Source organism: Enoplosus armatus, chromosome 6, assembly GCF_043641665.1.
Source record: "Enoplosus armatus isolate fEnoArm2 chromosome 6, fEnoArm2.hap1, whole genome shotgun sequence".
NCBI lineage: Eukaryota > Metazoa > Chordata > Actinopteri > Centrarchiformes > Enoplosidae > Enoplosus > Enoplosus armatus.
Window position 1 is genome coordinate 1,271,580 of NC_092185.1, and position 24,079 is coordinate 1,295,658.

At 42.5% G+C, this 24,079-nt stretch overlaps 1 protein-coding gene across 1 annotated transcript in view; it reads left to right on the forward strand.

The window, feature by feature from the left end:
• The window catches only part of cspg4 (chondroitin sulfate proteoglycan 4), a 64,942-nt gene that overhangs the window by 19,936 nt on the left and 20,927 nt on the right, over positions 1-24,079 (forward strand). The window contains exons 2-5 of the mRNA XM_070907825.1: positions 13,506-13,669; positions 15,247-18,801; positions 20,340-20,528; positions 20,704-20,979. Coding sequence (XP_070763926.1) covers positions 13,506-13,669; positions 15,247-18,801; positions 20,340-20,528; positions 20,704-20,979 — 4,184 coding nt within the window. The remainder of the gene's footprint in view (positions 1-13,505; positions 13,670-15,246; positions 18,802-20,339; positions 20,529-20,703; positions 20,980-24,079) is intronic.

The window sequence follows — 24,079 nt, forward strand, 5'->3', positions numbered from 1 at the left end:
AGTGACAAATCTGCAGTGCATGCTGGTTAAATGTAGGGTAAGTGTATGAAATGGGAATGTTATTGTGGTCGAGGTTGTATTCAAAAGTGAAGATATATCTGAGTTAGGCCTAAAAAGCCTCACTGTGTACAGATTAGAAGTACAGACTCACTCCTAACAAGTAAATCCTTTCATACAATCAATATGTGGAACTATCAGCTGTCTGGACAGACGTTTAAACCCTCAGGGCTTTGTGTTTATTTTTGTTTTCCACCACGTCAAAGTTTGCAGCGGTTGCCTCTATGAGCTTCTCTTCTGTTTTCGGCTGCAGAGTTTTGTAAAGGCGAGCATTGATTTTAGTCATGGGCTTTGTTTTAGTCTTCAGTCAAGACAGTGACTCTGTCTCAACTGAGCTTTCGCCTCTAGCAGTGAATAAAAAACACATTCCTCTCTTTCCCTTTTGCCAGCGCTCCGTTACTCACCCCCCGATGATGATCTCTCTCTCTCTCTCGCTCTCATTGACACTGTTTTTCAGCATTGTGCTCCTCCAAACCCTGGATTCATCAAAGTCTGACAGCCTTGTCAATATTCATCACACAAAGTGGGCAAATATCCATCTAGCACCTCAATGAGATGAACAAATGTGTTCATAAATCTAAATATAGCCGATGAGCTGTCAGCATTGTATGTAAAACTATGTGTAGCGATGTGGGTATTATGCATAAAATCTGCGCAGGCCATCTGTGCCCATGACATGTCTTATACCCTCAAATTACTCACCCGTGTGGCACTTTCATCAGTACACGTAATTGTGCCGAGGCAAGATTAAATATTTGTCTGTCTGATGATGGATGACAGGCTCACAAGATGCACCAGATATGGATTAGCAGATACATTCCAACACAGTGTAGTGTGAAGAGCATATGTCAGGTAGATGTTTATGGATGCTTAGATACTTTATTGATGAAGCAGAGTTAAGACACAAAAAGCCTTGAGACAGTTGAGAAATGGCTTGTGTTCTCCTTCCTACCCAGCTTTTGTCCCTCAGCACTGTAGAGGCTTCATGTCAGCTGTTGAAACATGCAGGGTTTTTTCTTTTTCTTTGTAAGAAAAATAACAATTACATGTTGTTGGCACTTCACAGCACCATTATCCAACCAGGAGAGTTTCATGCTTATCCTGCCGTCACCTGACATTATCTATGCAGATAAAGAACAGGACTTGTAGAACTGCTGGACCCCTGAAGTAACTCTTCTCACTTCACTAATTCTTCACTATTGCTTGATCAATATCTCGTTGAGCTGAACACACAAAAACTCTTCTCTTCTGTTCATCATAACCAACACAGCAGTTGTTCTTCTCCCTGTTAAGATCATGCATTTACACTTCATGGCCTCTGAGCACACCTGAAGGCTACATCCAGCTGTCACAGACGATTAGTCCTCGTATCCGGTGTTCTGGAAATTTAGACAGATCCTTGACTGTCGTACAATAGTTTCCCTTTCAGGACACACACCTCCATAGATCAGTAGAGAAGCAGTCAACCTCCAACATTAGCTGTGCTGATCTGCTGTCATCCTCGAAGTGGGTGGTGCACGATGGGAGGTAGTTTGATTTCTCCACAGTCGTCTGCAATACATATGGTTGTTTCAAACACAGTGATGAGCGTTTAGTTGAATCAGCCATGCACATTTGGGAAAGCACAAAGGAAGATTATGAGCAACTTCTCTCAGATGAAATGAAGAAATAACACTGTAATCAGTCAGAAGCAATGAGGTGCATTACTCGTAATTACATCTGTTGGATACGCGGAGAAGTTGTTGGAACAACAGCCCATTCAAGCTCCCTGCTCTTGTTATCATCTAAATGCAAATTGGATGTAATAAGGACCTTGTCTGTCTATCTGCTGAAGTTCTGTGCCAACTTACAGGAACAGCAAAAAGAAAAAGGCTGTCTGATGTAGCTCTCAATTTTTCTGCACAAACTCTTTGTATTTCTCAACTTTTCTTTTTCTGCCTCCCAGAAGCATGCTTCCAAGTATCTCAAGGTCTTTTTCCTCATATTTCTTTCTCTCTTAACATTCTGTCTTTCAACATTTTTGTGAAGGTTTTTGTGCTTTCTGTCTTTGAGGCATCCCTGAGGTTCAGCAAGCTATGATGCGCATGAACACGTGGCACTGTGGCTTCAAATGTGACTCATGACCCTTGTCACAAGTTATCCTTTCATTCATAAAAGCAAGGAGACCTTCTTCACCGCAGAAAAAAGACAGCATTGGTTGTTCCCTCAACTGCTTAGGACAATCTCTGTTCAGGTTTTCCTGGTGAGTGATGACCTTCGCGGTCATGCAAATAACCTGTCCTGTCAGTAGCAAAGTCACTTTGTATACAACAACTAAACCTCTTGGGTTGAAGCAGATATTTCACTATACAAAGCCTCTTCAACATCACAGGGGTTTGGATCCCCTATCAATAGTCATTTTGGTAACTTACTTACGCATCGTATCGTCTAAATTAGAACGTATATAAGAATAAGGTCCTTGTCACTCGGTATCTGCGCCTCCCTGTCTCAAATAACACCTTTGGATTTTAGGGAGGATGCAGCAGAAGCCAAAGTAGAACTTTCCCACCCTGCTTTTATCCTGAACTGTAGTGTCCAAGACAGAACCTTCTGTCTCAAATGATGTAAACTAAAAGTAAATAAAGTGCTTCCATGTGAAGGAATGGTTGGCGGCCATATTGTAGGTATTTATATCTTGAGTAAAAGTGCAGCTGATCTGGGCACAGAATTCAGCAGGCATGGTGAATTGTTGTGTGGTTTTTGACAGGCAACACATATCTGGTGAATTTGTTGTCAGCAACTGCGAAGCCTTTGTTTTGAGAACTATGACAGATGGCTGTTTTTCACCAGCAAGGTGAAGGTTGGAGCAGCCATCATAGATTACACAGTTGGACTTCTACTGCTGCTACATCTGCACACAGCTCGGCTGCCAAAGGGCGTGAGTTATGTACAGTAAACAGTGGCTTGTGTTAGAGGACGCATGTTGCCACGGCGTCCCTCCAGGCCCACTGCGGTGTGCAGAGTGGCCGCTGTCAGTAAATGATTTGGCAGGGATGCAGTTTGTTTCCCCCTGGGGCAATTTTTGTCACCACATGTTTAAACCATTACAGCAGATGTGGCGTGAGCATTTAGGTCCAACAAAACCAGTGTTTACATTCAGTGTGTATTCTATGTTGAAGCCTCATATGCCATGTGTTGGCTGGAGTGACTTCACAAGGCACATGGCAGAGATATGAGATGAGACATAGAGATGTGACAAAGAAGCTGACTTGTGACCAGAAGATTGCCGGTTTGATCCCCGGACCAGCTGAACAAATCGGGGAGAGAAGGCAAAGAGCAGCGCTTGTTCCTTCGTCAATAACCCTCTTGAGAAGGACCTTGCCTCCTGTTGCATTGTTAGCTTCCCGGTGTGTGTATGTGTGTGTGGAGCAGGGCGTTCCTGGAAAAAGTCAATCTACTGTGTTAAAGAAAGGTTAAATACACAAATCCCCACCTGGGCCACTTCAAATAATCATTACTGTCGTGGCTGTTTTGGTTTGAGTCATACTTCAGGTTAGTATGTAATAATTCACATGTCGCTGTCATAACAAAAACAAACTATTAAGATTGCTAATAAAGCTTTGGGTATTTAAGGTTACTGACGTGAATCAAATCTGATTTTATCAGCTCAGAAATACTTTCGTTTGAGGTAAAGAGGAGAGAGTTCAAACCTCCCCACGTACCAACTGCCACCATTTTCCACTAAAACCAGTGCCAGCTATCTTCAAGTCAGGACCTCAGTAATGAAACCAAACATGCAAACTGTGGAAAAATGAAATGGATGTATAAATCAGAGCTGGAACATTGGAGAACTATTTAAGTTGATCCGCAGAGTCCCCGGGCTTTCCATGTTATACTGTGTTTATTTTGGGTTGAAAGCGGCGGGTAGAAGAGTGAGAGTAGGGTGGGGGGGGGGGGTTCTCCCGAATGAGAGTTGAGCTGGTGGAGGGAGAAGAGTGGCTGGATGGGCTGGGTGGAGCAGGGCGGGCCTCCTCGACAGTAGCGTGGTGGAAAACAGTTGTGTGAATGAGACGGTGGGCTGACTCAGCCAGCAGGCCATGGAGGAGTGACTGTTTAGTTGTGAGACGTCTGCCTCGTGATGAAGAGAGTGAGAGAGCATGTATGTGTGTGTTCATGGCCACTAATATGTGCATGGGTGTTTATGTTTGCACCATGCACTTCTGACTTTGGGAGCGTGCACTGGAATGGTTGAGAGTAACGCCGGTCGATGGGAGGCCTTGAGAGCAAGCATCTGGATAAAGCATTTATCTGGGCCTAAATTCAGCTGAGTTAAGCGAGAGAGAGGTGTCTCCAGGGTTTGGGGGAAGGGCTGAGGTGGTGCGAGGGAGGTCAGTCTGAGCTAGAGAGGGTCAGTCTGGTGGTGTGCCTTCAGCTGGTTCTCATTATGGGGCTAATGTGACGCTCTGATCTCAAACACACACTGACTTTGCAGAGCCAGGTTAAAGCCGGATATGGGTTTTGGGAGGCCCCTTCACTGCAGCTTCTGTATCACAGTTTCCCTCCTTGGAGCACAGTGAGACTGGGGGCCTCATTTATAGAGAGGCCTCACTATCAAATTTGTTCATGGAAAAGTTTGTAGCTATGACGCTTGAAACTGATGACAAAGGGTCTCTAGAGGTGAGATTAAAACGCCTGAAATATGTCAGTCATGCTGAGTTTCGAAAAACTGTCAATTACCAAAACTTGTGTTTAGACACTTCTACTTATTGTTTGACCAAATACTAAATTACAATTAAGTCAATGTGGGGGGCTTTTGTTGTTGAATAGACAGCATTTATATGGTGCAAAGCGCTTTTCAAATGGCCTTTCATTCACCTATTCACACACACACACCAATGGCGGTGGAGCTGCCATGCAAGGCACTGGCCTGGACATTGTGGGGGGGGGACTCTGGGTTGCGGTCTTGCTTAAGGACACTTTGATATGAGGATATGAGAAGCCAGGGATCAAACCACCAATCCTGTGATTGATGGAGAAGCCACTCCACCTCCTGAGTCACAGGAGTGAAACCCATGAAACCAAGAGTTTCCAAAAAAGTATTGTTGTAGTATCTGTACCAAAACGTAAGTACACATTTAAACAACAGTGAGTTTTACATAAAATCGTCAAATCTTCTTGCATTTTTGATACATGAGACCACAAAAATGGACAAAGACAGAGAAAAAAGAAAGACTGGGTTGGCTGATTTATGAGATCTGTCTGAGAAATATTTAGAGAATACAGAAGCCGAGTCCAACTTAAACACCGTCTCTATCAAGTGTTCCTCTGCACCGGACCCCAGCTGAGCCAGGTTCTCAGGGTCCAGGTCTTAAATCTCATGCTGACGTTTAAGTGGAATGATTTATGATAGTGAGCTGCTACTCAGCAAAGTGTTTTCCAGCCCACTGAAAAGCCAATGTCATGCTGATAATTAGTGGTGGAGTGACTGATGCCTGCACTCGTACTCATAACTGCAGTCATAAGGGCACTCTGAGCGAAAGCTGAATGGAGCTATTGATATGTCAGAAATGACTGTTAACGGTGAGTGAGGCAGACCTGGAAAGAATCAGGATGAGAGCAAACATGCAGACATACCTTTTCAATACCCAGAAAAAAGTGTGATGGTGGAAAACGATGAGACCAAACCGTGGTGCTCTGAAAGACTCTCTGCTCAGTCATACTTAAAACTGTGACACTCTCCATAGTGTGCAACAGTGCACCAGTCGTATGTATGATGAAAACATTAAAATCCTCAGAATAACTGAGGACAAAAGTCTCAGGAGTGCAGTATGCTGACATTAAGTGAAGTACCAGGAATTATAGAGGGTTGTTTGAGTCACAACACTGGGTGCGACTGCTTACGTCAGAGCTGGAAAACTCTGAACTGAAGGAAAACTCCACTGAATGTCTCTGTACTATCAAATACTTGTGCTCTTAAAGAAAGAGTTTGACATTTGTAATACACTTATTGGCTTTCTTGCCAAGAGATGGGAAGATCAGTAGCACTCTCGTTTCTGTGCGCTAAGTATGAAGCTAACTCCCCCATGAAAATAGTACTATTCATATTTCTGTTTAGGATTAAACAAAGGAGATACGACATTATGTTATGTCATGTTAATAATGAGCTTTAGTGGTGTAGGTAGATGTATTTTCAAACGTTAAAGAGACCCAGGCGAGCTCTTTCCCCCTGCTTCGAGTCTTGATGCTAAGGTAAGCTAAGCTAAACGCCCTGGCTCCAGCTCTACAAGTAAAGCACAGAGATGAGTGTGGTATGGATGTTCTCATCTAACTCTCAACTAGAAAGCAAATAATATTCACCAACATTTCAAACAATCCCTTTACAAGTTTGTAGCGTGCTCCTTTGTTGCGGATGGCAGCTGTAGTTTAGTTTCATTTAGTTCAGTTTATTTGACACAGTAAAGTCCAAGACTGTTGGAATTTACTGTGTCATCCTTGACATCGTGTAGCCTGTTAGCTAACTAACTGTTGTTAGTTACATTGGATTCCAGTTGGTATCCAGAGTCATTCAAACGCATGTGGGAACATATCAGAATGTCCTGGAAAGCCTTTAAGTCACGCCTGCAGTATAATCCACTTCTTCACCACTTACATTCATTATGTTCCCAACATTCATTGCTTTGCCAATCAATTGCTAAATCCGGTGGAGCCTTGGAACTATGGGGCGATGAAGGCGCAACACGAGGAAGACGTGTACTAAGTTATGTTTTGGAGAATGACTGTTGCTGAGTGAAGGAGCAAACTTTTTTAGAGCCATTTTCAAGACTACAGGTGGTATTTGATATTCAAAAGATGTAGAAATCTTTGAAACGATTTACATAAAAAGGAGGACAGAAAGTGCAGAGGTCATGAAAAAAGGGGAAACCCCTGAAACTAAGCTGCATCAGAGGAAAACGAGGGCTTGAAATAACCAACATTAAAATCATTTTGTTAAATTATCCGTACTAATATCAGTCGGTGTAGCAACAGGACACAGAGCCTCTTTGCTCTTCCATTTTGTGTTGACATTATACATATTAGAAACTTAAGTGGCTGTACTTAACTGCCGTCTAATTTCCTGCTGCTATTACCACAAAGCCAGAGCAGTCGAACCAGCCATGCGTTACATGCTGTGCTCTCAGTTGGTTCTTTCACCTTTAAGCTTTTTTATGAATAAAGTACTGTAGGATAATGAAAATCCTTTATTGACCTTTAATTAGATTTATAAGGATGAGTCAGGTGTAAAGGTCCAGAAGTACAAGACACTTTATATTCCACAAGATGAGAAATGTATCATCGAAAAGTCTTACGTTTAATTGTCTATACGTGATTTCCATTGCTATTTGGCACTACTTTCTTCCTTCCTGTCCTCTCCCTTTACACACTGTTCTACTCAGTTTTCACATGGTGAGATTTCACACTGGAATTCATTACCGGTGTGTTAAAATGTCCTTCACTTCAGTCTATAAACAGTCGTGCTCTAGCTGAGGGAAAACAGAGAAAGTCACAGCTATACGTATAAACAATCACAGTACAGTGTGTTTGAGTGTTTGGCAAAAGAAAGTGTGTGTGTGAATGAGTGTAGAGGGGGTCAGTTGGCATGTAGGTTGAATAGTATGGGGGGGGGGGGTCAGTCCTCTGATGTCACGGGGGGATTATTTTAACAGGACCCACCCACTGGGACCTTGGCGGTTGATGGCTTCCGTACCTTGGCTGGGCTGACAGAGGCACGCTTTGTATTAGCCGGTCATAAACCACAGCAGAGCCCTGAGTCACTACAATGCTTCTGTTCACGGCTGTGTTTGTCTTACAATGTTAGGTGAGTGAGATCATCAGTCCAAAGTCATTATGACCAACCAGTCTTTCAGTTGAGTGTGATGAGCCAACAAACGGTGAATTCGCCACGCGCCTTATTTGACAGGAATATTGAGTTTGAGGAAAGATGTTTATCTTGTGGCTGAATCTTCGAGAATGTCCCATTGTGTACTTCGGAAGTAGCACAATATTTCTTTGTTCGATGTTGCCTTGAAATACAGTATAGCAAAGTTAACATGAAATTGAAATGCAGCCAACATTTGATGGACATATTTTCAGTGGCAGCCGTGCAGGAGAGTGTACAGACCGCAAAGGAGAGTTCAATGCCGAGTTCCTGAAGTATATTTCCACTGATTTGATTGGATGTTGTGCGGACTTGCTATGCTTGTTCCTCTATAACTTTCCACCTCTCTGATCCCTCCTGATTTCCGGTTCTCAATCTCATCTCAACCCAGTGATAAAGGAAGAAAATGGCAGCAGATGCAAACCCGTCTGTCGTTGTCCTCAACAAAACAAGTCACAGAGAAAAAGGCCCTTCCTTTTTTATGTATCCCCCCCCAAAGAAAGTAGGCTTTTCCTATTCATTTTGTATAGAAACACAGCCTTTCAGACCCCCTCTCGCATTAACAGCACAAACCCAGACAACACTGAGTCTTTCACATCCTTTCCACGCTTTCCCTCCCTTTTCTCACAGGTCCATTTTCCTAAGCTGAAATTACATTACGCTGCCATTCTCCTTTCACAGGGAAAGGTCATAATTTTTCCTTGCTGCCGCCACCCCATGTCTGTTGTGTAAGTGCGAGTTTTACAGAGAGAGAGCCTGAAAAGTTAATTATTGCCAGGGAGGAGGCTACCCGCTGAGGCTCCACAAGCCTGTTTTTTATGTATTGTACCTCTTCACTCTGGCTAGCATTGGAGTTTCTCAGAGGGATGCAGAGGTAGGTGGGGATTTGAAAGGGATCTAAAATGATGTGTTTGCTTTCACACTGACATAGCCTGGTCTGAGAAATGTCTCTGTAAAGCCTGTAAAAGTTTGTCCCTGTTGACTTCTGAAAAGTCAGTGGGGAAGGAGGGGGTCAATATAAAGCAGCACTGTCAAGGTATGTAGAGTTGTGGCCCTGCTCTCCGCTGTTTAACAGTGCTGGAGTTAGCAGTATTTTCCTATACAGACTGCTGTATTCAGAGTCAGGTCTTTAAACATGTTGCACCAACATGATCACTTCCTTTCAAGAACAGCTAGTGTGCGGTTCATTAAAGCAAGTCAGCGGGAGGTGGTCGGGCTGGATGGTGGGCGTAGACAGTGTGGTGAGGTTTAGGCTACAAAAGTAGTTTGGTTAAATTTGAGGAAAGATCGTGATATTTGGTCAAATGTACGGTAAACGTGTCCCGTCTCATAATTCAAGTCACGCTCGACTTTTTAAAAATTGTACCAAGACCGCGATCTTTGCTTAAGAAAACCAAGCGCTCTGAATGCCTGAACATAAGCATGAAAGACATTTAACACACTCCCATTGCTTCAGGAGGATTTCACATAGCAAGAATGGATGGAGGAAAAGAAAAGAAATACGTTGCCTGTGAATGTTTTGTGAATACATTCAGTAGAAACATTTTGCAATTCATTATGTTGACAAAAAATGTAATTCAGGTGGCGCTGCATTTCTCTGGAGACATATTTATATATAATGTAGACGTGACTTCTGGGAGACTCTCTGGCTCTGGTATCACAGACAAACTACAACGAAGTTACTGAATGTGTAGTGCACGATTTGTAACATAAAATATTTATATTACAGTAGATTAAACATCTGCAACTAGTGATTACGTTCATTATAGATTAATCTGTTTTATTGATTATATTTTTTATTAATCAAATTGCTTGATTGGTAACAAAAATCCAAAGGTATTCTATTCACAATTATCATTATTTTCTCATGTGAAGCTGAAACTAACTATGTTTGGCATTGTTTCAAACTTGTTCACCAGTTTTTTCTGACAGTCGATCTGTCAATTGATCCAGCACTAGTAGATTCTCCTATATATCATAATCCATGTTCTGATAGTCCACTGGGTTGCTATCTGCAGACATAACGGGAAAACTAATGTTTATCACAAGCACAAGTGCCATTGACCCTTGTGAGAGTTGTAATTGCTCATCATGGTAATGGCCGTGTTGCCATATGGTAAATGCTATTACACCCTTAAAAGCTCTCCAATTCTATCTATGGTTAACAACACCCTATCCTTCATATAATTATATCCAGAAGCCCTGTTGTAGTAGGCACAGCCCAGCAAAGGAAACAAATGACCAACATAACCACTATTTATAGTCCAGCTAACCGTGGCTCAACCACAGGTTACGCAAGTAGGTGGTTTGTTTGGATTCCAGGCAGTGTTACCATGGCAAAACTGTTGTAGAGGAACACGCACTGTATCCTTGCTTCTGTATAACATTTTAAACAAGCAAATGATATTATTTGAAAGACATGTGGACCGTCATGTTTATAAAATGATACCATTGTGTGTTGCTGTGTTTCAGTTAACGCTAACATAAGTGAAACCAATACAGACTAGACACTTTTCTTTGGTGACCAATACAATCAGGGCTGAAATGACTCTGACTCATCGGCACAAACAAGTCACGGGACACAGAGTCGTCTGAGTGTCTCCAATCTTCCTGCACTTGTGGTCAGCGTGTCTCTCTTCCCCGTAGCTTATCCGGACATGTGTCGCTAGATTGAGACCAAAAGAGGATGGCGAAGAGGAGGAGGAGGAGGAGGAAAGGGAAAGAAAGACAACAGGGTAATTCATTCAGTCGTCTGTGAAAGAGAGGAAGACTCAGTTTCCTCAGAGCATTATAAATACAAGCATAGTCAGTCATCAAATTATAGCCATCTGCATTGGCCTGAGACCAGGATTCTGCTTGACGCACAATAAAGTAGTGTGAGGAGGGGTGTGGTAGCTAAAGGGGATCAGAGACCATCCTCTTAGGTGGTTAAACCTCCACACAGAGACTGACACCAAGTGTGGCAGCAGCTTCACAGCTCCAGCTTACACTCTTAAGGAGCAGGGATGATCCTTTACAGATAATGATGCCTTGTCAGCGCAATCACCTCAGCTAGATCCCATCTACACCCCAGCCCCAAGGAAGATGGAGAATATAGCTGAGTGTTGTGTTGCTGTAGAAAACAGACTTTTTTTGATGCACATTCTCATTCTCAAAAGCCCTTCATGATTATGTTTTTCTTTCATCTTGTTGGTATGAGTCCTTTTATGAGTCCTGTGTGAACACAGGAACAGTTTCAGCAAGGGCGCAGAGACAAAAGGAGTGTCAGAGAGCAGGGCATTTACACAGATAGCATACTGAAAATGTGCTTTTCTTACATGAAACCTATTCTATACAGAGCTTTACACAGCTTAGCTTGGGAACTAATGAATTCCAGGTCCAGGTACACTGCAGAGAGTAAAGCTATTGTGTGTATCATTAGAAAATGTGCTCCTTTTCCTGAAGGCAACAGCAGCAAGCTGAATTTGAACCAGAAAATCCCCAGGCAGAATTGTCTTGGCATCGCTCTCTCCTTCAGCTTTTTATCCCCATGCTCAGTGAACAATCCAACAAAAGCTCGGGTTTAAGAACCATGGAGCTCATTGCGATTTTCTTTGTTAATGCAATTGCCTGTAAGAAAAGATTCTGTTCCCCCATTTTTCAGTTTCAGCCTGGAGGCTCCTGTGCAATTAGCCCTAGTCTTTCATTTCGAATACCTTAGCCTTACCAGAAACTCTCTGAACTGTACCATAATAGCCTCTGGCACAGTCAGTAACAGCTAACAATAATAGCCTCTGAAAAGTGACATTTTGAAAATGATGTATAACTGTGATAATTTCAACTCAGTAATACAAATCATATTTGCATGTTCAGCTCCATTCTCATTTTGATTTACCAGGAAGGATTTCATTGCTTTAGTTTTGCTAGTTTTCTCTAATTTCCTTTAGTTCATTATTGTTCCCTCAATGTGTGAAGTTCAACATGTGATAATGTCAAAAACAGTTTGCCTGGGATATTTATTTCTGAGAGCCACCAACATGGCGTTTCTTTGGCTGCAGGAGGCCGGTGCTGTGCAGCCGTGTATAATTGAAAGTCTCTGTGTATTTGGCCCTGTGCTGAGACCGTTCATCACTGACTTTGTTCATGACAGAGCAGCCTTGGAACCAAAAGCAAATGCCTCTTAGTGAAATCACAAAAGCGTGGGCCCGACGATAAAAGCTGTGCTTTCGTCCTTGCTGACATCAAAATGATTGTGTTTGTTCACATTTCCAGTGTTTGTTGCAGATCTAGGACGAGGGGCTCATTTACAGGAAGAGAAACCAAAGGACAAATGTACCCTTCGGTGTTTTGAAGTTGGCAGCGTGGCATTAATGTAGATACACAGACTCAAGCTGCCCTTTAGAAACACACACACATTTGCTCTCACATGGACACCTTCTTGAGAAAATACTTTTTCCATTTATAGCTATGAATGTTTTATTTTCTCCTCTCCTATTTTCTGACTCAGTCGTGTCTGAGGAGTTATTCTGTGAGATTCTTGCCTCATGGCATCAAGCCCACCATCCTGCTCGGCTGCTGGATGCTACTGTTGATTCTGAGGGAATATTTTGGTCCTCATGATCTCATAGGAATGTTCTAACTTTGACACAGCAACGTCTCTCTCTCTCTCTGCTTCAATATGCCAAAGCATTAGCATTGTGTGATCACAAGACTGCCTTCTTTGCTGTGTTCCAATGAGTTTCTGTGTCTCGAACTATCATCCATGTGGCGGTGAGTGGGTGGCTAATGGAAAGCCCCCTTTCTATATCTCTTGGCTAAGGCCGTGGAAAACCCATGCTGAGGAAACGGGGTCTTGGAGGTGGTCCAGTTTAATTTCAGAGCATGTGCACTGAGAAATAATTGACTTCCTCCATGGTTTACATTTTGTCGAGGGCCCCGGAGAGCATAGTCCGAGGCAGGTGGCTGAATTTGCATATCATTGGAAACGGAGACAGCTCAAGCCTGGGAAACCCTGCACCCCAAGACTCTATATGCCCGGAAAACCTCCACAGGGGCAATGACTGATGTCTCAGTGAGAGAATCCCTTTGAGGCCAGAGGAGCTCCTCTTCAGCCACTAGCAGCTGGAGGACACCTGATAATATAGAAATCAATCCAGAGCAAGTTGCACTGCAACATGAGACTCAGAAAAATGCTCATATAATTGGTTTCTCCAAACTTCCTCGTTAGAAGTCACAGGGTTGCCATCCAGCAGTTGTAGGATGAGTTCATAGCATCGTATGCAGGTGTCTTTCTGTGTTAGCCCAGTGTAGTGAGCCTTGTTATGTTGCTACAGTGTAAAGAATGCAAACTGTGAAATGAGGCTTTTTTATTTTTCGCTACTAGAATTTCAGAAGACTGAAGTGACATTTTTTGTCTTTATTCAAAAGTCAAAGAAAAGGTGTTTGTGTTGGGTGACACAGTGAAAACCGCCGATTGTTGCAGTTATGTAGTATGCCTTTGACTTCTAAGCTAACATAATGTCTACTCATCTTTGCTTATCTTTTATATGCTATGCTATATTTTCAATCTTCACAGAATCCTACTTTGGGGACAGCTTCTGCAGTTTACAAGTCTTCCAAGACGTCGCCACCTTCCACCTGTCACTACAGATCAAGACGAGTCGGCGAAGTGGGCTGCTTTTGCTGGCTGCAGGAATAGAGGACTACTTGTTCCTTGAGCTCCAAAACGGGAAAGTACAGGTGAATGTTTCACAAACGATGGCACCAAGGCTGAAATGTTTTTAGATACTGCAAGATGATGCAAGTTAGTCGGTCCCAAAAATAAAAATTCTGTTAAGACTGAATGAGCATGGTTGCATCATATCACAAATCAGAGATGTTAGCACCACACTAGCACTATTTTTAAGATAAAGTTATGGTACCTACAAGACTAAGCAGGACTTGAAAGGTAGAGAGCTAAGAGAACAAAGGCTGTCTTTTCTGCTACAACAAATGGCCTGAAATACACAAGCAGATTCAGAGTTGCTTCTTATTTTCCTCCACAGGAGAAGCAAGTATGAGGGAAACACTTAACAAAATAATTACAGTGCTAAATATGGATGAAAAATGTCAAAACAAACCATCTCCATTCTTACGGTCACGCTTACTAATGCAGAAGGATAATTTAAAGCAGTGAAAATGCTTCATACATAACATGACACCAATGTTACTAGTAGGATAACGACCTGTTGATTAATTCTCTACTATAATCCCAAAGACATCACATATGAAAGTACTCACCTTTGGGCATCTTAGCTGTAAAATATTCCACAAATGTTGAATGCATTACAAAGCTGTGTAATAGGTTGTGAAGAGTGTGACTGTAAATGTAGTCTTGAGAGCCATTCAGCTTCAAGACATGTATATGACACATTTCATAGGTGCCACTCTGAAAACAACCTAAATTGATTTGATTTTCCTGTTGTCTTCTCTAGTTTTCTCACTGGAATGAGAACCATGACATTTTACATCTATAATGAATTGCTTGACAGCTTCGAAACGCAGCAGAATTACCATCAGGTGTGCTATCCCAGAGATTCATATAGCTGTTCCCCAGAGGACAATATCTCTGCGTTTTCAATGAGTTGAAATCTCAGGGTATGTGTATTAAAAGGAAATATTACCTTTCTTAGTGTTCTTCATTCTGTTCCTCCTAGTGATATGAGATGCACTGAGCAAACAGACTCAAGGCTTCACAAAACTTTAATTGCCTTATCTGTCATGCATGTGTAAGAATTATGTCATATAACTTTATTTAAGCAAAATGCAGATCTCTGATGTCACCAGTGAAACTTCTTGGAACTAGTTCAATTTTAAAAAATATAGCTTAGTCAACACTGTGAGCAAACCTGAGGAATTTTCTGGGGTTGTAGATACACGGCCTAGATCATAAATGTTAATATTATAATAAAATGAAGCTTAAGCTCAAGTGTTTTATGAGTCAACGAATGAGTCCCCTGTAAATGTTAAGTGAGAGGAACCAGAAATGGTCATGAGCATAAGAGTGTTTGGGTTGGTCTTTGTGCTTTCAAGTTTCCTGTTCATAAATATTGACAGAACTGTACAAAGTTGTTGTAACTTGTTCACTCCATTTTAGGGAGGGCATTCCCTTTAAACATTATCCCTGAATCCCGTCCATGTGCTGCCCTGTTGTCATATAATGACTCTACCAATCAAACACACACAAATAAATGCCCCACATGCCACAATATACATTTACAAAAGCTGAAATGTATTGTAAGTTTTACATTGAATAACATGTTTTTGTGTTCCCACAGGCACGGATGAACTTGGGGGCTGGCGAGGTGACACTGTCCTCATCCCAGGGAGTACAGCTGAACAACCTTCTGGACCATAAAGTCTCACTCACACTGCAAGATGGCAAACTCACCATGACAATTGATGAGCTCTTCCCAACATATGTACCTGTGAATGACGACAAGGAACAGCTCAATATTGACCAGGGCATTTGGCTTGGAGGAACAGGAGACTTGGACGCTTCCTACCTCAGCAATGCCATTCCCCCTTTCCGTGGCTGCATGACTCAGGTCAAATTTGAGTCCCATCAGTTCGATCTTCTCAGCACAGCATTTAAACAATGCCAAGACACAAAGGAATCCTGCAGCAGTGAGTTTGAGGCTGGTGATGGGGAGGCAACTAGTTTCAGCACTCCTGATTCCTTTGTGTCCTTCCCCACCTGGAGTGGGGCTAGTGGTGCTCCTAGAGTCTTAGAGGTCCTAATGAAAACCACCATTGAGGATGCATTACTTGTTTTCCACCCTGGCCGAGAGTCAGATTTCATAGCTGTTGGTGTTGTGAAAGGCTATCTCAAAGGTGTGCTGGATCTCGGCAGTGGCCTGGAGATACTGGAGAATACCCAGGTGCAGCTGGATGATGATCAGTGGCATAGAGTTAAGGTTCAGGTTAGTCAGGATGCTTTTGTCATTAATGTAGATAGCCAGTCTTCCTCCCTCCCTCTTGACTCATCACAAAAATTGGACTTGGTTGGAAACTTATATTTAGGAGGTATCCAGGGGAAAATGAAGGATGTCTTTCGTGAGAGCGGGTCCCTAAATCGTGCAGAGGAGGAAATGACAATTGAATCCTTCATCGGTTGCTTGGGGGAAATAAAAGTAAATCAGAAGGATAGAAGCCTGCAGGATGCTTTGGTGACTAAAGATGTTCATGTTAAATGTGAAGGAGAGGACTATGACTACTCAAGTTACTATGACACAGACGCAACTACAACTTCTCCGCCTGTTCGCATCCGATATGTTGATATGGACTTCAATGAACAGCATTGCTACCCAACAGATGACACACCAGAGATATTCAAAAATGTAACAAAACTTCTTGATGTCACCCCATTGCTTGTGCCTGAAGGTGGGGAAGGTTTTCTTGACATCAACAACCTAAGCCCTACATTTGACCTCAGTGCTGCAGGAATGCGTCAGTCTGACATAATCTTTACTCTCCATAATGATCCCTGGTATGGCTTGGTTGACATGAACATTAACACAAGACGCACACAAAAGTTCACTCTTCTCGATGTTGTCAATAAGAAAATTAAGTATATGCATGATGGAAATGAAAGGCATGCAGATCAAATCCAGCTACAAGTGGTTGTTCACAGTGAGGTGTACTTTCCAGAATGTTTCAAAACTCCTCACGACTATGTTGTCCCAGTTGAAATCCTTCCCGTCAATGACATACCACAACTTGGTGGAGGAGAAATCACCATCACAGAAAACGGCAGGACTCGTTTGAGTCCCAGCCTTATCAAAATCATGGAGTCTGACACCCGCTGTGATGAATTAGTAGTAACTGTAACCTCAGAGCCTTCCATGGAAGTTGGTTACTTGGAAAACGGCCAGCAGCCAGGAAGAAGCATCTCGAAGTTCACTTGCAGGGAGTTGAAAGATGGAAATATCTATTTTGTGCACAGAGGGGGTAATGGTGCTGGAATTACCTTGGAGGTGTCTGATGGACAGTCAGTAAGCCATTCAGCTTCTTTTAAGTTATCTGTGGCACAGCCACATATTACTATTATCACCAACACTGGCCTTCTCTTGTCTCAAGGAAGCAACGGGACTATAGGTGTTCAAAATCTGGCTGTCCTCGCTCATCCTCGTAATGGAGATGTTATGTATAACATTACACAGCCTCTGATATTTGGAGAACTACAGATAATGACAAGTGATGGAATGTACAAACAGGTTACAACTTTCCATCAATCCTATCTGGATCAAGACCGCCTTAGATATGTCAGCACAGACTCGAGTGACCAGGAAGATATTGTGGTCGAGCGGATTCAGTTCGATGTCCACCTGGGGCAGTTCTCCCTCTGGAACAACACCTTCTTAGTCAAGATCATTCCTGCACAAGTGAAAGTTTCCAACTTGGTTCCACTAGAGATGGAGGCCGGTGAGGTGCAAACAATTGGACTCACAGAGCTTCAAGCTGAAGTAAAAGGGAAAAACACAGATCCACAATCTGTAAAATACATCATTGTCAAGCCTCCAACACTCGGTAGTCTCCAGTTATCAGACAGAGAATTGGCAGAGGGTGACATCTTCACACAGAAGGACATTTTGGACAGTACTGTAAGCTACAGGGTGCGTGTGCAAAGAGCTGTGGATAGTATAGACCAGTTCCAGTTCAGAGTCCTTGCTGATGATCAGTACTCCCCTCTATACACCTTCCCTATTAACATCCTCGCCAATGCAGATGCTCCTGTTTTGACCAATGAAAGGCTAGTTGTCTTGCAGGGTGGTGAGCTTACTCTGAACAAAAACTATCTTTGGATGCAGTCTCCAAGTTCTGCAGATTTTGTATTCCAGGTCACACAAGAGCCAAAGTATGGACGACTGATAAGGGACTCCCCATCCGGGCAGCCTAGATTTGAGGGGGCAATAAGAGTATTCAGCAATGAAGACCTCCAGCTTGACAGGCTTATTTACAAGCACGATGGCTCCAAGACAAGCAGTGATGAGTTCCACTTTTCAGCATTTGATCAAGGAGCAGAAAGTTCAGACAATCAGGAAGCAGTGAGTGGTGTTTTCAGAATTTCTATCCAATCCAAGAATGAGCATGCTCCTGTGAGGGTTGTGGATAGAGTCTTCAATGTGGTCCGCCATGGGCAGCGTCTGCTAACAAATGATGTCATCCAGTTTAAGGATGACGACTCAGGTTTCAATGACACCCAAATTGTCTACGCTCGTGAGGGAATCCTCTCAGGCAACATTGTCTCAACATCTAATCCCTCACAGCCCCTTTTCCGTTTCACACAAGCCGACCTGCGAGACAAGAACATCCTCTTCATTCACCACGGAGCAGACCGGGAACGCTTCTCACTGCAGGTGTCAGATGGCTTCCACAAGACCACCACGCTGCTTCAGATCCAGGCGGGTGAGCCTTACCTGCGAATAGTAAACAACACAATCATTGTCATCGACCATGGAGGCACCAAGACCCTTAACACCACCCTGTTGAGCGCTGACTCCAACATGGACATCAGAGACGACAGTGAGATCAACTTCCAGGTCACATCGCCACCCAGTGACGGCAGGATAATTGTGAGTGGGATTGAGGCTTCAGTGTTCACCCAGGAGGACCTGAAAAAAGGTGTTGTGTCGTATGAGCATAATTATGAGAGTCTGAGGTCCAAGGACTCCTTCAGCTTCAGCGTCCAAGCACGAGGACTTTCTGAAGAAGGCACATTCAGGATTAAAATATTCAAGCAAGGTTACCTCTCTGAGCCTGAGGTGATAACCAACGAGGTCATCATTTCCTATGAGGGAGAGCACACCATAATCAACCCCGATAATCTCAAGGTAATGTTCACAAAACTGATGTTTTTATGTGATCTAGACCTACAGTTAACAAATCTACTATTTAATTAATTTGCTTTACTGATATTTAATCTATAAGGCACGCATTTGTTTTTATTCAACAAGACAGCATTTAATATTCATACAATCCGGCAGGGTTTATGTGACAGAAAAATTGTCTTTGTCTTTATTTAGCTTATTTCCCCAATGTGAAATAGATCTTTCCCATGACTCATTCAAGCACATTGCCCTGTTTTGTAACCCAGTCTCTAATCTACATCATAACCACATGAAAGCATGGCTAAATATGACTGTACAGTTGCTGCTTTTAATCTAGTTTATGTACTAAATTACAGTCTATTAAGTGTGGAAAACAGCACTAAGTATCCCCTGAGGAGCTTCCTGAAGCCCACTGTAATTTATAAGATGATCCTGCCTGCACTTCATCTTGAATGCAATTAATGAGGTTTAGATTTTCGGTCCATTCATAACTCTTTCTCTGTATAAATATCTTGACTTTTAAACTTGACTCTATCTGAAAGTAAAATGTTCTTTCTTTTAAATTTTCATTTCACCATAGTGCACACATTTTAAATCTACAGTATTGACTGGAGAGCAACCTAGACACCCAGTACACATGCTACTGAAATATGTATTGAACAATGCCTTGACAGAAAGGCCTTTACAAAAGGTAAAATATTGACTTGGCCTCTGGGAGCTTCTGCAGTGTGTGTCCTAACTATGAAATGGAAAGTAGTATGATCTTCTGAAATATTGTCAAATGCAAGCATGACTGCCAAACACTCCAAGGTTCAGGCTTCAGGCTCCAGAGAGTTTATTAAATGTTCTCAAAGTGGGATGACCATAAATCTGCTTGTGTGTAAATCTGCAGCATGACTTTAAATGTTGCCAAATATCACAAATGCCTTTTTTAAGTTTATGTTCATCATACTGTCACAGTGATCCAATTCAACACCGTATGTCATACTCGTACCATCAAGTATAAGTTGTAAAGTTGCAGTGCCCTATTTTGGTAGTTAGTATACAACAAATGAATGCTGCCATTAACTCACAATACTGTTCCTGTACTAAAAGGAAATGATCAAAGGCATGCAGTTCCAGATGCCTAATATAACTCGAACTTTGAAACTACTGCCAGTTTCAAATGAAAACTGCTTTTCACAGTTTTATTAGTTTACTTGATTTGTTTTACCAACTGTCACTGGAACAGTTGCACAACCGTCTGCTCTTTTTGTCAGCTGTGACTAGTTCCTCTATTGCATTGGGGTACAACAGCGTCTATCTTCACCACACTTCAAAAGTCAAGCAATTTTAGTATGGTTACTGCACTTTGAGGTATATTAAATTATTAAGAAAGCTCAGTCATTTCACTACACAGACAAAATACATTTGGATGAAAAGGGTGTCTCTGCACACCATTCAGCAGCCATTCTGCAGGTTTATCATTTCATACAAAAACCAGTGATATATATATTAAAATGTTAAATAATGAATTAACAGTGTGTAACTTTGCCTTGTAGGTGGATCAAGCCGATATTCTGCCTACAGAAATGGTGTTCACCATTAAAAAGCCTCCCCGTCTCGGCCATGTGGTCAAGCTGACAAACAGCTCAGACAGCACAGCCTCGCCTGTCCTCGACTACATTCACTCCTTCACTCAAGAGGACATTGATCAGGGGCGCATTCTCTATGTGTCTGCATCCATCCAGGTTTATTGTCATTTTGTTCTGTAGTAGTAAATCAGATGTGGCAGCTTGTTCCCTTTCATGATAACACTGAGAGTAAAATCAGACAGAAGACAGCCTCAGCCTCTGATGAGGGTATGAAGGTACAAGGTTTATTAGTAGTACATTAATCACTTATTTGAACATCCATCTCTTTCAGGGCAATGACGCCTTCACAGTAGATGTCAGCAATGGTTTTACCACAGTGGAGGACCTGCACATCTCTGTTAACATCGTACCCCGGCTCATCCCCATCCAGACCTTCAACTTTACAGTGAAGGAAGGCCTCAGCAGGGTAATTAACGCTGAGATTGTCAACATCTCACATCCCTTCTACGGCTCAGCAAACATCGACTTTGTTGTGGAAGAGCCACCACAGCACGGGGACATCCGCTACCTGGATGGAGACGAACTCACTTACTTTACATGGGAAGAGGTATGTAGTGATATGATGAAAGAAATATAGAAATTATAAATTCAGTTACGTATTCCAACAACAACTATCACCAAAGGTCTCCAAGCAATCGCATCTCCCTGCCACTTTCTCTCATATATCACCATTCGTTTAAACTTTTGTGTGATCCTTTCGCCTACTAAGTCTCAAAGACTTTTCAACAATCAAGTAAAGTTTCATTGCTCCCATATGGTACTATGCTATGCTACTGTTATTGGCTTGATTAGCCACTGGGTAATGAGTAGAAAGATGCCTGGTAAAATAAAACCAAACTAGGGACCAAATGATTTATTTATTTACCAAATTGTTGGTTTCACCAAATAGTTTGCACATGTGTACTACATGGATTCCCAAATCCACCAAAACATTGGATCCTGTAGCTGACATTTTAAGGATTAAGTAGATTTCATTAATTAATTACTTTACTTAATTACTTCAAGAAAGAGTGTCCATACAAAGCACCTGAATTTAATTTGGACAGAGATTCTTACATCTTTGTCAGTCTGAGACCAAAAAACTTCCCAGAAGCCCCCAAACTCCCAAAAAACCCAATAATCCACATTTTATTCCTTCTTAATAACTCCAGGGAGTAAAACATCTTCTTCTCACGAATAGATCATAGTGGTTGTTCAAGAGGATTACCACAGCAAAGCGTCCCCATGGAACTTTCCCCAGTTACTACTCAGAGCTGTTTTAGATTTGTTGTGTTGTACCAGATAGAGAGGGGAGGGAGAATCTGGGAGCTGCCGCACCACAGTTATCTGGTCTCCCACCGTGTGGTTCAGGGGCCCCAGCTTTAGGAAAATATTAAAAATGCATGAGTAGTTACCGGTGGAAAAACCTCATGCATTCTGAATGGACCACATAGTTTAGTGGAGCTAGTTAGACACATATCGTACTGCTCCTACATCTAGCCCTGGTCTGCCTCTACTCCTCTCCACTTTGCTGAACCATTGTGGAAAATCTGACGCTGGGTTTGGACCGCCTGAAGCCAAAATAAGCTGGCCCGGTATATTCCTATATATAATAATGTGTGAGTGCACAAAACTCCCGCGCTTTGCTACTGCCAGACTCACTCATACGTCTGGCACACACTGGGATCTTCAGAGTGCAACTCAAATGGGTCTAGTGCATAGCAGCGATTGCATTGGTGGCGGGGAGGCAGACATTAACATAGACATCATCATATGCCACTATGGAAATGTCACAGAGAAAAAAAGCTTTTCTTGACACTGTTTCTTGGAGACTTTTTTCTGTGTGCACAGTGTGCACTCTCTCTGTTATGAAACAAAGTCAGGTCTCCCAAATGAGAACCACATTGAAGAGTAAATGTACGAGCCTCAGTCGGCACAGCATTTAAACCAGACCATAATTGTTCCAAAATGAAAGTCGGATGTGTGTGTGCACTTTTTTGTATTACAGTGTTTTTTTCAGTTCAGTGCTTTTTCAAGCTCTACTGGGCAAGCCCCCCCCCCCCTGCCCCTGGGAGTGGATACTGGACTTACTGGTGTGTAGTGGTAGAAATTTAGCGATAAAGTCATCAGTTGCGGTGGTTCACTGAGGTTATGTAGGTATACAGTAACATGGGGGGGTGCAGTGAGAAAAAACTGAGAGTGTCTCATGCAGAAAATCTACATGAACACCAACCTCAAGAATGTTAAGTAACTCTATGTGCCATGTGGCCCAGTTGTGTCACATAAGCATAGAATCTGTGTCAGACAATGTACGGCAAGCCACAGCGCTGACTATGATCAGGCTTTGAACAATAATGTCATGTACATTCAGTAATATATGCAGTGTGGGATCCAACTTCAAAATCAAAACACGTTGGTCTAATACACCTTTGAAAGGTTCAGCTCCCCATCAGGTCTCAATTAGGTCTTCCATCTGTGGAAACCTATTAAAGTCCACACGGGCATCTTTATTTCTCACAAATTACAACCGTTTATATTACTAATTTTCCAAAATATAGCAGGCACACGGAACCTGAGATTTTACATCAATCACAAATGTAGATATAATAAATTCTGCAGCTAGTATTAAATATTGACACCCGCATCAGTCTTTCTCGAAGTAAATCTGAAGGCCACGTGTCCAACAACCACCCACTGTTTATTGTCCCAGCGAGCAGACTGATTGTCTCGCTGACTTTCCCCGATCAGTAATGATGATGGGGGTTGTTATTCCAGAGGGATGCCAGTCATATGGGATCCATTTGGCACTTCCTGCTCGCTGAAGCAGGTCCCCTCATCACAGCAGCTTACTGGCTTTTGTCTAGACAAAGTTCCAACTGTCCTCTTTGCAGAGACGGACCCTGAATCTCTGTAAATTTGTCAAAAAATCAGAGGAGAAGGTTAGGTAGGCAGATGATTTGATCCAGATTCGACTACAGGACCAAGGAACAAGAACACAGGATGCTGGGTGCTGAGATTCCTCTTCTGTATACAGAAAGTCAACAGAGTGGGCTTGGCCAGGCCGCAGGTGCTGTTTTCCATCCAGCTCACTTGACATTCGATGACTAAATCCTTTTGTGCGTCTGGTTTCCCTCAAGGTTTCGTCCCACAAGGGAGATTCTCCTTGTTCTCATATTTCCCCAAGACTTTAAGACCTGATTACAGCCTGTATCTCCAAACTTGAGAGCAACATGTATTATCTGCTTAGGACAACAAAAGATACAGTGCTTACTGCGCAGAGATATAGGTCTCTGTAGGTTGGAACAGAACGCTATGATTGTTTCTCATCTCCTAAAAACACAGAACCTTAAAGGAACAGTTTGACAATTTTATTTATTGCCTAAGATGAGGAGATCAAAATCACTGTCATATCTGTCCATGATATGGACACGGACAAGGTTACATTCAGGAGACGCTTAGCTTAGCTTAGCTTAGCTTAGCTTAGCACAAAGACTGGAGGCAGGGGGGAACAGCTAGCCTGCCTCTGTCCAAAGATCCACCTACCAGCATCTCTAAAGCTCAATAACACGTTATATCCTGTTTAATCAATACAAAACACTGGGCAACACAGACCAGTCTTTATGCTAAGCTAGGCTAACTGTCTCTTGGCTATCTTTAATCTAGCTCGA